This window comes from Pogona vitticeps, chromosome 1 (genome assembly GCF_051106095.1).
Source record: "Pogona vitticeps strain Pit_001003342236 chromosome 1, PviZW2.1, whole genome shotgun sequence".
Classification (NCBI taxonomy): Eukaryota; Metazoa; Chordata; class Lepidosauria; order Squamata; family Agamidae; genus Pogona; species Pogona vitticeps.
Window position 1 is genome coordinate 185,523,353 of NC_135783.1, and position 16,728 is coordinate 185,540,080.

General features: G+C 41.9%; 1 protein-coding gene across 2 annotated transcripts in view; it reads right to left on the reverse strand.

Moving 5' to 3' along the window:
- Positions 1-1,388: 1,388 nt before the first annotated feature.
- The window catches only part of PLCL1 (phospholipase C like 1 (inactive)), a 246,274-nt gene continuing 230,934 nt past the window's right edge, over positions 1,389-16,728 (reverse strand). For both annotated transcript variants that reach the window (XM_072979303.2, XM_072979311.2), the window contains exon 6: positions 1,389-3,981. In XM_072979303.2, the coding sequence (XP_072835404.2) occupies positions 3,799-3,981 (183 nt within the window). In that variant the 3' untranslated portion in view covers positions 1,389-3,798. The remainder of the gene's footprint in view (positions 3,982-16,728) is intronic.

Below are 16,728 nucleotides of genomic sequence, written 5' to 3' on the forward strand. Positions count from 1 at the left end.
TGGCTATTTTTTAAATATTTAAAAATGTTTAGAATGCTTGAAATCATAAGTGCACTTAATAAACTCTTTGTTAAACTAATTTGACTTTGTTCCGACTCTTTTTAAATTTGTTGTAATTTTTTCCCCCATTGAGATGCATTGAATAGGTTTCAATGCATTTCAGTTGGGGAACCGTGTTTCGCTTAGCGATGTTTCCTATGGCGATTTTCACTTAAGGACGGCAATCTGTTCCCATTGGAACAGATTATCCGGTTTTCAATGCATTTCTATGGGAAACCGTGTTTCGTTTAGCGATGAAATCGCTTAACAGCGATTTTTTGAAAAACAGTTATCATCGTTAAGCAAGGCACCACTGTAGCTTGTTTCCGTTCTGAATGGTCAGGACCATAATGAGGCTTTGTTCCAGGATGCCAAATGATAGAAAGCTTTCATCTAATTTCCATGATTGGCCAGGCTTATTTTCATAGGAAATGACAGACAAGGTCCACAGGTTGAATTTAGCACACTCTCTGCATGCTTTGCAGTACACTGATACACCAGGCTGTCAGGGGGCGCAAAAGTTAGGTGGTCAATACTCCAGGCCCTGCTGAGGCCGCAGAGAGCAGATCTACGCGTGGCTCAGAAGACCAGCTTCTGGGATGGACCTGGATGAGGAAGAAGGGTTCAGACAGAGGACTGGTCCACCTGGATCGTGTAGGAAGACCAGGACTCCCCAACCAGAGAGAAGGCATACCTGGGGTCCGTAGCCTTGGAAGAAGAGATGGTGGTAAACTAATCCAGATAGATCACGCATAGACCAGACTTCCTTGTTGGAGGGCAGACCTAAATAGGTCTTGGTGAACCAGGCCTCTGGGCTGAACAGTACAGAAAGTCATTGTATGTGGCATGCTATTTACTCACCCACCCCCACCACTTTGGGTTTTCCCCCCCTGTAGCTGTGACAGTGCTGCTGATGTAGAATTAGCACATCATGAATAAAGTTGATGTGAGGTGCATTTTTAATTGCTTTCCCTGGGTGCTAGTTACAACTCTGTGAATGGTGTTCGAATGGCTAATTATGTCGTTGTGCATGGGTCTGTGTATACTTGCTTCCTCAGAATACTCATGTTGAAGATAATGTGCAAAAATTCTCCTCTTTCTGTGCACATAAATACAAAAACCCTTCATGTATGCACAATCTCTGTGAAGCATGTCCATGACAGCTGCTTGTTATGTACATTAGCTGTTCAACATTCACACATCCAAACACTTAACAATTGTATTCAGTGACTGATGGAAAGTGAGAATCATATATTTTGGATGCTGCTCAGATTTACACTCATTTGATGTCAGAGGTCAGTTCCAGCTGTATCACTGTGTAATAACTCATTTCCTTAAACTTAGGTCAGTAGGGTTTTTTTACATAGCTTTACTCTCTCAGAAATGTGCAACATGAACATAATAGTGTCATTAAGGAACCCAGAAAAAAATAACTTAATGCATTTAAGATTTTCAAAGTTACAATTGGCCTTTTGTTAAGTTGAGAAAAAATCAGCACATTTGTTAATCAAATTAATTTAAAAAGCAGCTTTTCAAAATAAAAGCAATGCTTTAAATAAATATCATCTCTTATATCCATAGAACACCCATTTCTAATAGAGGTAATGCAAATACATACTTAAGCATTGAGAGGACTGAAATATAGGAAAATTAGTAAGAACATTTAAGCCAGATGCTATTACAGATGGTAAAATATGAGTTCTTGTGGCTGTTGTTGTTATGTCCTCTAGCTTCCCCATCAAACACAATTGTAGAAGACCACAGATATTGTATTCTCCAAATTTCAACAAGAAATCTTCTGGGATCCCAAGACTGCGAATATCTCACAACTATCCACTATTTCAAGCAATTTATTTCTGCTACTATGCCTTTGGTGATTCTTGTCAAGGTACCTCCACATTTCTAATGGATTGTGTTTTCAGCCCAGTTCTCATAAACAAATTGGCTTGATGATAATATGGGTTGAGCAGGTCAGGACAAGCCATGTTGGTGTTGGCATGGTTATGCGACTGATTTCAGCACAAGCAATCTGTAGCTCAGCCTGTTATCTGCTGCACCACTAACTCAAGCCACTTTCAGCTCCATGCTGTAATTTTTAGAAGTTACATAATACAGTATTAATGTATATGTGGCACTGTGCTGTTATGACATGGTACATGTCACATTTAATAATCCAATATAATAATCTCAGAACTGAACAGCTGGAAGAGACCCTATGGATTGCCGATTCCAGCCCTTGCCAAGGAGACACGGAGGGGGGGAATCAAACTCCCAACCTCTGGCTGTGCAGGCAGATGCCTAGACCATTGAGCTATCCAGCAGTTCTGTTAAATGGCCATGTAGGAGGACTCAGAGGCCCAGCTCTGACCAACCTTTCCCACATTTTTGCCAATTTTCTTTGTTTGGGAAAGTCCGCCTTTGGACATAACAAAACTTAGCTGCTACCCATCTGTCAGGGCCTGCTTTTCATGTTACATTTGAAAGACACAAGCACATTCTCACAATGTGATATCAGAAATTACACAAAAAATTCTGAGAGAACCATACCTACTACTAAGATTAGAAAGAGAAGGGTCAAAAAATGGCAGAATCATGATTACAAATAATGCAGTTCACAACCCTTCCTTTGGAGTGAGCAGCGATGGATGTCATTTTCTGTTCCTTCTCCTCATGCTCTCAACTACAGGAGCAACTGCTGTGTGAACTAAGCCCATGTTTTCGGCATGTACCATAAAAAGTAGCCCTTGCTCATGTGATTTATGAAAGGCTCCTCACAGGAATGAAGGAAGCAGAATTAAGAACTTTGAGTTCTAATCTCAAGATCACAGTTTGTTTTATCTGATTTCAGGCAATGGCAGTGAAAATAGGAAAACAATCATCTTGAATGGATTAAACCTCACCCTCACATTCTATTCTGTCTAAAGAACACTTGAAAGCTCACACTTCATAAATCAAAGTCTGGCATCACTCTGCCCACAGCTGCACACATTTTGCAAAGCTTCAATGGAGCCCCAGCTTTCTTGAAATAAAAGAAAATGAAAAAGAAAGAAGCATTGACTAATTTCTTCCATTAATATGCATTGTATGAGTGCATTTCACATTGTGACTAGCGACAAGTCAGTGGAATATTCATCAAAAATCCATCTGAGACCTTTTTTTAGAAAAAAAATCTGACTATTTAATATTTCATCGGCTTAATTTAATGGGTAAATTAATTATTTATCATTCCCACTATGATGAGGAATCCATTATTAATCTGTGTCAATAAAAAAAATGGAGCTACCTGTTTTTTTGGTTTTCTGTTTTGTTTTGTTCTGTTTGGTTGGTAAAAACCACAGCATAGTATGTTAGAAGTTGCCACTAAAAATGACAGCATGGTAAAATCAAGCGTAAAATCATTGTGTTATGTATTCTCTCTATCCTCCTAGGTCTTATAAAAATCTGATAAGATATGCCAAAATAATAAATAAAGAACAGGGCTAATAATGTAGCTCATGGCAGACCTTTCACTAGATCTCTCCACACGAACAGACACATACACAGAGCTTGGATTTATTAGAAATGCCACTGCTAGAGAGTTTAAACTTAGATAAATGAACTGCAATAAAACACTAGCATGGTGCGGAGATAATACATCCAAAACTCTGTAGAGGGCATTCTAGTGTAATCTTTCTTTCTTTTCTTCTTTCTCTTTAATGCATTAAAAAAATAATTTCCGACTATTGAAATATATGGCACGCTGGACGTCACTGCCGTCTTTCACAGCCTTCCGTTCTCATCCCCCATCTCCTTTTCTTCAATTGCCTCGAGGCATCTTTTGGACTTGGCATCCGTGTTCCCAGTTCCAGTTTTGCTCAGTCCACAAGACAAGCAAGCCAAGTGAACCTGCTTCATGTTCTCTATGGCATCATTCTTGGCGTTCTTCAGGAGATCCCCTTGCCCCTAAAAATGAAACACAAACAACAAGGAAAGAAAGAAAGAAAAGGTCACAGATGAATACAGGGGCTTTAAAAATATAAAGCAGAGCTGGGCGTCCTCACACTCCTATTGCAATGGTTTCTTAACAAAGCACAAGAGACACAGACAACTGGTCTTACTTCCCATCTGCGTTTGTGGGGGACCTGCAAGTCATTTTTAGCTCCAAGAGCAGACAGTGAACTCTGGCAGCTTAGTAAAAGTTTTGTTTCCCCTTCAATTCATATAAGGAACATAGGAAACTTCCTTCTGCTGGGTCAGACTGAGTCCATCGAGCCCGGTCTGGTCAACTCTGATAAACACCAATGGCGTTCTTGGGTTTCAGGTAAGCTTCTTCCCCAGCTTTACCTGGAGATATCTGGCACTTCCTGGTGGTCTCCATCCAAGGTCACACCAGTCTGACCATAGGTAAAGGTTCCCCTTGAGAAATGTCCAGTCGTGTTCGCCTCTAGGGGGCGGTGCTCATCCCCGTCTCCAAGCCGTAGAGCCAGCGTTTTGTCCGAAGACAATGTTCCGTGGTCACATGGCCAGTGCGACTTAGACACGGAACGCTGTTACCTTCCCTCTGAGGTGGTACGTATTTATCTACTTACTGTCTGACCATACTTAGTCTCTAAAAATCAGATAAGATTGAGTGTACTTAGCATAGTAGGGTGGACAGTCACCACAGGCTACAGTGAAAAAGTGTAGCAGCTCAACAGAGATGAAATCCGGTGTTTCACATTTAGTCTACTGTAAGGAATAAGCTTTATAGCTTATTTACACTGCTTGAAGCCATCTCATGGCTTTAGGTAAGAAGGATCAGGTCTAACAATTACATGTGTGCACTTTAACTCTCACAAGAAATTTTAATTATGGTATATGGCAGATTTGATTTTTCTGAATCTTTCTAAACTTTCCACGAAGTTCTATACCTTTCTAAAGCATTGCAGGCGACCACCTGTTTGCAGCTACTTACTTCCAAGCAGTGTCCAAAACAGGATCTGGAAAACTAGTGAGGTCTCACTTTCATATATTATCATCATAAGCTGGGGCACCCATTTAACAGGAAGAGTGAGGTAGATGTTTTTATAAGAGCCTCGTGGTGCAGTGGTTAAAATGCTGTACTGCAGCTAAAACTGTGCTCACGACCTGGGGTTCAAATCCCAGGTAGCCGGCTCAAGGTTGACTCAGCCTTCCATCCTTCCGAGGTCGGTAAAATGAGTACCCAGCTTGCTGGGGGGGGCAATGTGTAGCCTTTATAATTAAAATTGTAAACCGCCCGGAGAGTGCTTGTAGCGCTATGGGGCGGTATATAAGTCCAATAAATAAATAAATAAATAAAATAAAACAAATTAAGGGTAGAGGTGCACCTTCCAAGAAAGCATTAAGGTGTTGCCAAATCAGCAATCTTGTACTGAATTCCCCACTCCGCCACCAGCTTCTTTATTCATTCACTACCTTCCTGTACTGCCAAGTAAGCAGAGATCTCTAGATAGTTCACAAAACAGAAGTAAAACCATAAATAAGAGAACAATACAACAGAAGGTGGAATGTAAAACAAATGAGAACAGCCACAGAAAAGAACCAACAGAAAACCAGAAAGAGTTCAAGAATTAGAAAAGCACAGACACATTTATAAACGGAGAGATTTACAAAAAAAAAAAAAAAAAAAAAGGCTGTAAGAATAATAATTGTAAAAAATTTACTGTTACAAAAACAGGGCCACAATGTAGAAGTTGGGGGAACCTGTTTGGGGAAGATATTCTACTCTGTTGTCCCCATCCCTAATACATGGTTGAAAATGTTCTGACATTATTACTTTGTGCCCTTTTTTGCTCACCCCTATGGTAACTAGTGTCACAGAGGTGGGGAAGAGGTAACACAGCAAAATGAAGTTAGAAATTATGCCACCCCAATATGTAGCATTTCATTCTGTACAATGGGTAGAATAGGACTCAGAGCCATCAGGGAGAAAATGCTCTAATGCCACTATGCAGGAACCACATCTCCTCTGCTTGTACAATTTCCTTATTCTTCCTCAGAATGACCCAGCATTTACAGAGAATATGAAGCTACATATGGCTGGGAGAAGAAGAAACAATGATAATGACACAGCAAACTTTTCATTATGGTATATGGCAGAAACACAATGTTTTTTTCGGTTTAAGAGAACTCTTATCTTTGACACCTGCCACAGTGCAAAGCTCTTGAGACCATCACTGTACTTGCCCACAGTCCTTTCTCAACAAAACAGGGCACTAGGGGACAACCCGTTGTGCCTCCACAGGCTGAGGCATGGCATACAATTTGGCATTCAGGGTGTCTCTCCCATCCTGGTAAACAAGTCAAGAGACACAATAGTAGCTGGCAAGGTTTGGCACCAGTAAACAACACTTGAGGACAACAGCAGCTGCAAAGACCAGAGTGAGCTCAGATTACCTCACAAGATGATACCATCTGGAATAATCTTAACTATCCTGCTGGATGATTTAGGGGTAACAAAAGAGCCCTGTTCATCTGATGTGCCCGATGACTGCACTTCCTCTTTGCTTTAGATCCTCTTAGGCTGGGACAACATGGTCAAACACTGTAGAATTTGCTCCACACGTAAAACAGGTTAATTTGATTAAAAAACAACAACTGATCACATGATGCAAAGGCTGAATCAGGTCCAGGCCTTTTTTGCTCCCAAAGTGGCCTTTTTTTCTCTGCCACTGGAGAGCTTCTAAGTTTTTGATCCAGAATGATTCAAATAGGCTTTTCCCCGTGTATTTAGTTGTGATACATTCTTATAAAGATGGGGGCATGTCTGCAGGTAGTGTTTCAGTGACATATGCAGTTGGAGCATGATGTTCAGGACCAGGGGAACATGCCTGTAAGCTCTTTCTTCTCCCATGATCGCCCTCTGATTTTTAAAACAATTCTGTAAAAAAAAAAATTCTTACATATATGAGATTAGATCACTCTATCACCTTATCACTGGGTCACTGTTATTATTTCCCACTTTTGTGCCCCATAAAAGGATCGGCAGAGGTGGGGCCAGAGAAGGAAGGAAGGATCAGCAGAAGCACGGCCAGAGAGATGAAGGGTGGGTTGGGTGAATCACATGGGCATCCAGTATGAACAGTGGACTCTGGAATCAATCCGCAGCCCCTGTGTGAGCACAGGCTGTGATTTCAAATGTAATACAGGCGGTGAATCAAATTGCAGCAAAGCAATTCCAATGTAGTCCCAGTCCTAATCTATTATTACAATATGAATTAGTGACTCACCTCACAAGCCTTTCAGAGAAACCACTGGCAGGCAGAAGAAAGCATACACCTGGGGCTGGGGGTGGAGACTATATGGCCCCTCCAAACATGGCTGAACCGTAACACCCATTAAACCTTGCCAGCATAACCAATGATCAGTGTTCATGGGAGCTAACAATATCTGGAGAATATCTCTCCCTCCCTCCCTCTCTTTCTTCCTTTCCTTTCTTTCCCTTTCCTCTTTTAATTTTAGTTTTTGCTAGGCTGATTGCAGGGTTCTGGAAGTTTTTGTCCAAAAAAACTAATTCTTCCAACCTTTGCTATATGCAGATGGTAGTACAAACACTACACGCACAGGGCTTCACTTAAGGCATAGACATAGGATGGAAAACCCATGTCAGAGAAAATGAACAGACCATCAACTGTTATGATCTTCAGGACATGATCAGGAAGAGGGATGGGGCTTCCAGATTAAACCTCCAGATTAACTCATTTTTGAGCTCTTTCAAAAGAAAGCCTCTTCAACCGAAAGAATTGTTTAAACAAAGGGGAGGAGGCATGAAAATTTATTCCCCCCCTCCCCATGTTTCCCTCTTTCGAAAATCCTTTCTTCACCCAAATTGGCTGGGAAATGTTCCTTGCCTTGCTGCCAGCAGTCGCTCACCTCCTTGCCATGCTCTCTGCTTGGCCAGACCTACAATTTCCCCTCTCCTTCCTTCCCTCACCGCCGCCACCACCACCATTGCCAAATGGAAAGCAACAATATGAAATGGTCCAAAAGAGGCACCCCCTTGCATGGAGAACAAAAGGAGAGGTGCAGGAAAAAAAATAAAAACTAAACATGCATTCCTTGAAAGAAACTGAATCAGATGGAAAATTAAAGTTTCCAAGCACATCTCTAGTAAACATGCTAGAGGAGGAGGGACGTACGAGGGTATTATCCCTTCTGTAGATGGAACAAAAAACCTTTCCATGAGACCCGGATGTACCTGGTGGTCACATCTCATAATGTCTCTGTTGTTGTCTTGGGCAATCATTTCACCAGGTTACCCACAGTTTTCTATTTTGGTGCTGCCAGCAACAGATTGTGTCACTGGATTAACCTGGACATCATGCAAAGCACTAATTGTCAATTACAAGTGTTTGCGCATCATTCCAACACTCCTGTGTTGATCAAAGCTAAATACCATGGGTAGACAGATGGAACAGTATTGCATCACTGGTGAAATGTAGTGGTGAGAGCCATGTTTATGGCTCTAACAAGACTGCTGTTGGAAAGCACTCACAACACAGAAATGTAAAAGTGATTTGTTCTGAATGCAACAGGCCCCCACAGCCATATCATTTGCAACAAATCTAAAATGTAGTCCTAATTCTTTATGCTGGGCTTACATAGATTTAGTTTTCTGTAAATCTCTTGCTGTTACAGTAGCATTTATAAAGTTCTCAAAGGAAAATATGCCAGTGTTTTCCTTCTTAGATAAAGCTTGCTTTCAAATCTGCTTTGCTATAGATCTGGCCATAGGGTTCACTTTGTTTGATAATGTTAACGTGCTATGAAGCCTACATGAATTCGTGAAGTAGTTTGCACAAGGAAAACAGGGCTTGCTGCTTTCTCCCACACAGATTCAGGTTGTGAACTTACATAGACCTTAGCTCCGAATGGACAAAAAACTAATTTCAAAAAAACATGTTCCACTGACGTTCTGATATGGTTTGGGCACAGCTTCCACTGGCATTTATTTACCCTGCAAAGAATCTGAGTTGAATGGAATCCTGGGTCAAAGGCTAAGGGCTAAATCAGTTGTTAGCCCCAGTTTTCATGGACCACCTGAATTCATGTGACTTGCACAAGTCCTGACTAGCAAAAATAGCACAGGTTCAACAGATTTATTCCAGCTGGTGCTAGAACTGCAGCCTAGCTGCAAAAAGTGATCAACAGGACCAGATAAGATTGTGCATTAAATTATCTAGTCTGCAGAGTTCTCAAGAATACAGATGTTGCAAGAACACATCAAGAGGTGGCTGAGTTTGGATGCCATATAATGAGAACAGACAATGAACGTCTCTCGCTCGCCTAGAAAACTGACTGAAATGTCGTCTAGGATAATAAATTACTCTTTACCAGCTATTCTTTTACTCTGGTGTATGGTGGGCTTGGATTTGAGCAACAATTTAAACTGAGGTTGTTCTCATACTGGATCAGGATTGGGGAGGGTGGGAGAATCCCATCTCTCCAAATCAAGAAAACCGGGACATTTTCTCCCCTCATGCCAATCCAAATGGCTGAAAGTTGTCCTACTTGTCTCTGTTGTCCTCCAACCCTATTCCCCACAAAGCCACCTGACCACCCACTCACTTCCTCCCACCTTCGCTTGGTCTTTCCTCATCTTGGCAGGGCAGCAGCAAAAATCTCTTTTCTCCTGTCACGCCACAGTTAGCTATGGGATGAAAAGTACTCTTAGGAGCTCTTGTGGAATTCATTCTTGTTATCATTACCATCAAATGAATTCTCTGTATGGCAACTGATAACAACGTTTTCCCATTCTTACGAGTTCTTCCGACCGTTAAGGGAAACATGTACACACACATGTACAACTGTTTCATATAATCAATAAAAGAATGACAAGAATGATTTAGGGTAACATCACACAGAAAAAATGAATGGCAAAATCTAAGTTCCCTTCTGACAATACTTTCAGTTCAAGAAATTATTTAAGGAACATGTTTTGGTTGAGAGGTCATCTCCTTGCTTTGGAAAAACTGGTGGGGAATATAATCTATTTAAAGGGGGAAAAAAGTCAACAAAATTATGCCAACATCTTAACACAATACTAGATACGATGAGGAATGCAGTTTGACTCCAAAAAGCTGGCTAAACCGAAATAACCCTTGGAAAAAACAGTCCCTTCAATAATTTGAAAGCAGAGAACAATTTCCTTGGCACACACGTACAAAGAACTCATTCTTTCTGTCAGACAAAGAAAAATCACATTTCTCTGTTTGAGCCTTTCAAGGCTCCTGCTTCTTTCTTCTACTGATCTTATCGCTACCTCTAGAAATAAATATCAAACCAAAATAGAAAGTTAAAGTTAGCATTTGGTAGATATAAGACCAAAAGTTATTAATCACAGTTTAGCAAAATATTAACGGGCTTCTCCGAAAGGGAGTGAAAGTTTGAAAACATCTTCCCTGTTCCAAACCAAATACAATCCTCTTTTCATTAGTTTTTTTTTCTTCGATGGGGCCATCTTCCAACCATTATTTCATATGGGGCCTGCCCCATATGGCCGCACCTGATCATGCACCTGGAAGCGACATCTCTTCATCAGAGATATTGAAAAACATAAATTTGAGCACATCTACATGTAGAGATTTCTAGCCCTACCTGCTGTTTGTTGCTATCTCCATGGGGAGAAGGCCTGTTTAAAATATTATCTGCTACATTTAGAGCCTCCTATCTGGGGAATCCTGAAAATTCAGTGTTCCTAGTTACGTGGAGGGTTTCCATGTGTGTAGCAGACTGGCTTCTTTTCAGACTGTGGTGACAGTGACAGACAAGAGGAAAAGCTAGAACCTTTTCTCTGCTCATACTTTTGAAATTAACCCTTAATAGAATAGGGCTACAGTTCCACTTGTCCGCCATATTTTTGTTTGTAAAGTGCTTCTTCATCCTAGGCCCCCTACAGGCATTCTCTATTTAGGTTAAGTACGTCTACACAAAGAGGGGGAATGGCCTTCACATGAAGAGCAGCAGTGTAAGGAAGAAAATCTCTTCTATCAATGGGGGCTTCCCACATTGGTTAAGAATCCTGAATTCCCAGGGTTCTGAATTGTCTGGAGAGCCTCTATGGAGAGAGAATGTTCTCCTCTTCACAAAAAGCATTCCTTACATGAGATGGTCAATGAAGGAGGGGTGGCACTAGCATGTTCTGCACCACATGCATTTGATAAACCCCAGTGGAGAATGTGAGAGTAGGGCCCCAGTGACATCCTGAGACAAGCAATTGGCTTTAGCTACATGGTGACATCACTGAGGGTAGAGGTTTTATTTCAGTGCTACCACCATGTAGTTAAATCTGACTGGCTGGCTGATGTCACTGTTATTAGGAAGAAGGCAAGCTATTTTAAGAAGAAACAACAAGGCACAGAAATCGTAGCTGAACAGGACTACAGGCAGCAGCAAATCATTGTTTGTGCTGCAAGGTGTGTCCTTTGGGAAATGTAGTGTGGCAATCTACCCTTTTCACGTAAAAATGTGGGTCACAGGATACCTACAGTATTTCAAGCAACAATATTCATCAGTACTACACATTCTTCCGGAGAACAACTTCTGTAACATTCACTATGACATGTAGTAAAGCATTTGTGCCAGTAGTGTCTCTGTTGATTAGGGAGCCTCTCAAGAAAACTACCACTCCCCTAATGCTCTAGTGTTCCCATGGAGCTTAGAAAACTCCACCAATGCACATATTTTCATGGCCATCTAAAGAGAGAGCCCTGGCCAGGAACAGGTGATGATCCAGAAACTCCTCTGAGAACTTGGATTTATTTTTATGTTATTTGGGGGGCGGGAGCTAAAACCAGAATTCTAGCTGGAAGAATTCTTGCTGATTTCTGGTAGCTGCAGTGAAAAAGAAACCCCAAAAATTCCATACCTGACACCCACAAAATCAGGTATACGAAATGGCTAACAGGATGACATAAGCCTGTCGTATAGAATGGGAATTCCCCTACATGCCCATTGATCGTCTACCAGGCATAGGAAGGTATTAAGAACTCCATCACAAACAACAGGATGGGGCTACAACAGTGTCTCCCAAATTACTGACAGCATCTCATACATCTATAGCCTATCTAGACTATATTTTAGATCTTTAAATGTATTCTTAATTACGGATTAATGTAGCATTCCTGACAAAGACTGAACCCAAGGTTTGCTGTGTTGTGACGGTAATAGTCCCTTAACTTTATTTAACATGCAAGCCAGATATCTTACAACAAAAGAATCCTAAGCCAGTTAATTGCACAACTTTATGCCTTTCTTGGTTTTCAATGGTCTGGACCGTGGATTATGATTAAATAGACCTATTAAAGCAGGCAAGATTAGTTTGGCTAATTCTGTTATAGGCTAGGGAGAATTCATTGTACTATTAACTGGCTGTTTCAAGGCCCCAGGCAGAAATATGAACAACCAAGGAGACAAAGAGGGAGGCAGAATACCAGCTGTCTTGTCTGCTGCAGCTTTTCCCATTAATTAAAGTATGCTGTCTCTTAGCTTCTTTTCCAGATGTTAGGAAGAGGCAGGCTAAAACATCTGGGTTAGAAGAAGTTTGTCACCTGTAAACTGGATGTATCCAATGAAGTCAGATTAAAAATTGTGTTATAATGGGAAGAATAAAATCAAGGCAGTACAGTTTGAAACTGAGATACAAAGAAAGCCAGCCACATGCATAGACAGATGATGAATGAACACTGAAGTCAAAATTAGAAGGATCAGCCTCCAACGTAAGCCTGAATATTTAAATTACAGATGGCTGAAAGGAAAAATTTATTGAGGCTCATTGAAATAGAGCATTTGTTCCCTTATATATATCAAATTGTACATTGGCGAGATCTATATTTTTCTCACCATCCAGATGGCTCAAGGCTTAAATGGGTACCCACTGCACCAGTGACAAAACTCCTGGCTTTCCCGGTTTTAAAATCTGCCTTCTGCATGTGGTCTTTGTTTCACTACACACCCAGGCAAGGTACAAACAGCAACACCTTCTTGGCTGGGAAGCTTTGAATGTTACCACACATGCAAGTGCGTGTGTGTGTGCGCGCACACACACGCGCGCGCACACACACGCAGATACACACCCCTTCTTTTAGCTGCATACACGTAAGTGCCTTTGACATCAACAAACATGTACAGTATAGTATACTATAAATGCAGCTTCTTGCTAAGTGTGTATTTGTTGGCAAATCCAGAAGTGGAAGTGTTCAATGTGTACCATCATGTACAAATGAGTGACACTGAAATCTAGAGACTCCCCTCTCACCACCTTCTTCGCTCATTTTGTAATAAATCTCATCTCACTGACAGAATAAGAAAGAAAGCACAGGGCCAGTCTCACAGATTTTGCTGCCTGAGGCAAAAGACAACCCTTCTGTTCCCTGCAAAGAAGCCAACTGCACTGGGAGCTGAATCTTGTTTCAGCGCTGAAAATGTGATAGGGTTAGGGTAGCGGCACAAACACTCCTTCTGCCTGAGGCAGGAGAAGATGTTTGCCCCTGCTCCCTGTCACCTCATGCCCTCTTCTGCCCCTGATGCCCATTTCTCTTCTGTCGACACCGCACAGGAACATTTATGGAAGGAAAAAGCCAGCGGCAATTCAAAACCATCATCCTCTGCCATCCTGTTCCTTATGCTGCTTCTCCCATAGGTGTTTCTGCACAGTGACAGAGGGGGCAGCAGGGAGGGGCATGGGCAGGAGGGGACCAGTGGGTGGCAAATGGAAGAAGCAACTCCGTGGCCGCTCTTCCTCCATCCAGGTAATGGCCAGCCCAACCTTGCCCAACATACCTGGGGATGCACAGCTCTGTTTTCCAGGGGGAACGTCCAGGGCGTGGGGGAGCAGTAGTGGCCAATCTGCCTCTGCTGCTTAAGGCAGTTGCCACAATCTGCCCAAGGAAAATACCTGCTGAAAGTCTCTTATAGTGCCTTTAAGGCCATATCCATCCAGTGATGTCTCCTCAGTCACACCAGGTGATAACATGCTGAGCTTCAAGCACAGTATACACAACCATGCAATTCTGGTTCATCCCTTCCTGGGAATCATATCTCTGCTGCTCTTCCCCACCTTTTCTGTCAGACACTCATAAGATTCTCTTAAAGCACCTCTGACGTAGGCGAGGTCACCTTTTTCCTGTTGCACTCTAAAAACGGAAGCCTTCAGGGACTGCCTTTCTGTGAAATGTGGGCAAACAGCTCTTCAAGAAGGAGGAGGAGGAACCTACACAAATACGGGATGATCAGATGCTTTACTGCTCAATCTTCACATTTCTCTGGTTCACCCGACCTATTTAAAGCCAGATGTTGTCAAGGAGACAAACGCAGATGACAGGAGTTTTCTACCATTGTTTTTAATGTAAAACCTCCTTCATATTGAAAGCACTGTAATCCTTTGATCAGCTGAGCTACCCTGACAGGTCTTGCACAAATCCTCTTCAACACCTTAAGAGCTCATAAAAGTTTCCAGTCAAATCATGTAGCTGGGAAAACCACAGCCCTTAAACAAACGGCTGTTTTGTGCTTTGGGCGGTCTGGCTTTAAAAGCGATTTTACAAAGCTCTTGTTCTTGCTGTAAAAATCAGTGGTTCCTGGAGTAGTCTCAGCTGAGGAATCTCCCAAGCCATGAGTCTCTGGCACATATGGCACAGCTAAGTACAGTGGTGCCCTGCATGACGACGATAACCCGTTCTGTCAAAATCGCTGTACAGCGAAATCGTCGTCATGCAAAAAAAAAAACCATTGGAATGCACTGAAAACCGGTTAATGCGTTCCAATGGGGAAAATACCTGCTCGTCCAGCGAAGATCCTCCATAGGGTGGCCATTTTGTGAGCGCCGATCAGCTGTTTTTAATGCCTGTCTTCCGAAACAAGGGTCGGAAAACAGCGGGAAGCCATTTTGGGGAGCCAACAATTAGCTGGAAAAATCGTCGTCCAATGAAAAAATGGTTCCCGAAGCAGGGACCTAATAATCGTTCCGTGAAAAAAAAACCCACAGGAACCATTGTTTGGTGATCACTATGGCGATCGCAAAAGTCGTCAAGCGATTTTGTCGTCATGTGGGATCGTCATAATATCTAATGGTCAATGTGTGATAGAAACAAACTTTATATCTAATGGTCAATGAGTGATAGAAAGAAACTTTTTTATTAATTATAAAACAAAAAAATTAATAAATGTTTATTTGTTTATATGTTTATTTACTTACTTGTAATTTAATGTAATTTATCCCACCCAACAAGTGGGTGGTAAACAAATCACAACAGCACAAAATACAAACAATAACAGCCACATAAACAGCAGACAAAAACAGAACATCTAAAAATAAAACAACTAATGAAGTATAAAGACTATAAAATATTAAAAAATATTAAATACAATAGTATTTGACAGTTAAAAACAGAGCAGTGTCACAAGCAAAAACGAAAACAAAAAGTCCAATCAATTGGCAGGATTACTCTGGGGTAAGGCCACAGACGGCTTGAGAGAATAGCCAGATTTTAACTTGTTTCCTAAAACCAAGGAGGGCCTGGGCTAACCCAAGATACCCTGTAATTTTCATCCCCGCTGGGCAGGGCTCTGCCTCTCTCTCACGCGACTCTGCCCCTCCTGCACACACTGGGTTCCGTTGCAACTGGAACTTAATGCAATCACTACCTGGAGGAGGAAGATAGTTGTGCAGAGGGAAGCAGAGTTGTGCTCACACGCGTGCGCCCAGCTTAGCAGGAACCTTGGGCTACTCATAACTCAGGTGGGAGCAAGTTCCAAAGTGAAGAGGCAACCACAGAGAAGGCCCAGTTTTGAGTGGCAGGTTTTTGGATTTCCCTTGGGGTCGCTCCTGCGACATCCCAGTGTATGAGGTATGTGTGGGAGGGGTAGATGTTCTGAGGGCGAGGCACTCAGACAGGTAAAGGTAAAGGTTCCCCTTGACAATTTTTGTCCAGTCGTGTTCGACTCTAGGGGGCGGTGCTCATCCCCGTTTCCAAGCCATAGCGCCAGCGTTTTGTCCGAAGACAATCTTCCGTGGTCACCTGGCCAGTGCGACTTAGACACAGAACACCATTACTTTCCCACCGTTGTGGTACCTATTTATCTACTCGCATTTGCATGCTTTCGAACCGCTAGGTTGGCGGGAGCAAAGTCCTAAACCATTAAGGGCTTTAAATGTTAGCATAAGCATTTTGAACTTGGCCTGAAGGCATACATATAAAACATCTAAAAATAAACTAAAATAAAGAAAATTACATATACCATGGTTTTCCCCACCATGACCAATGGTATATTTGGTAATATACCATTTCCCCACCAATGGTATATTTGGTAATACTGTATACCATTTACCCTTGTGCATTCCTGTTCTCCTTCCAAAATTATATAGATTTTTGTCTAAATTAAATTAATACAAAATGGATAAATTCTCCCTATATATCTGCAAACACATCTCAACCAGTCTCTCCCTTAACTTTTATATTACATGTAAGTCTATCATTAAAGGTTCCCCTTGACAATTTTTTTTTGTCCAGTCGTGTTCGACCCTAGGGGGCGGTGCTCATCCCCGTTTCCAAGCCATAGAGCCAGCGTTTCTCCAAAGACAATCTTCCATGGTCACGTGGCCAGTGCGACTTAGATACGGAACGCTGTTATCTTCCCACCAGGGTGGTCCCTATTTATCTACTCGCATTTGCATGTTTCCGAACCGCTAGG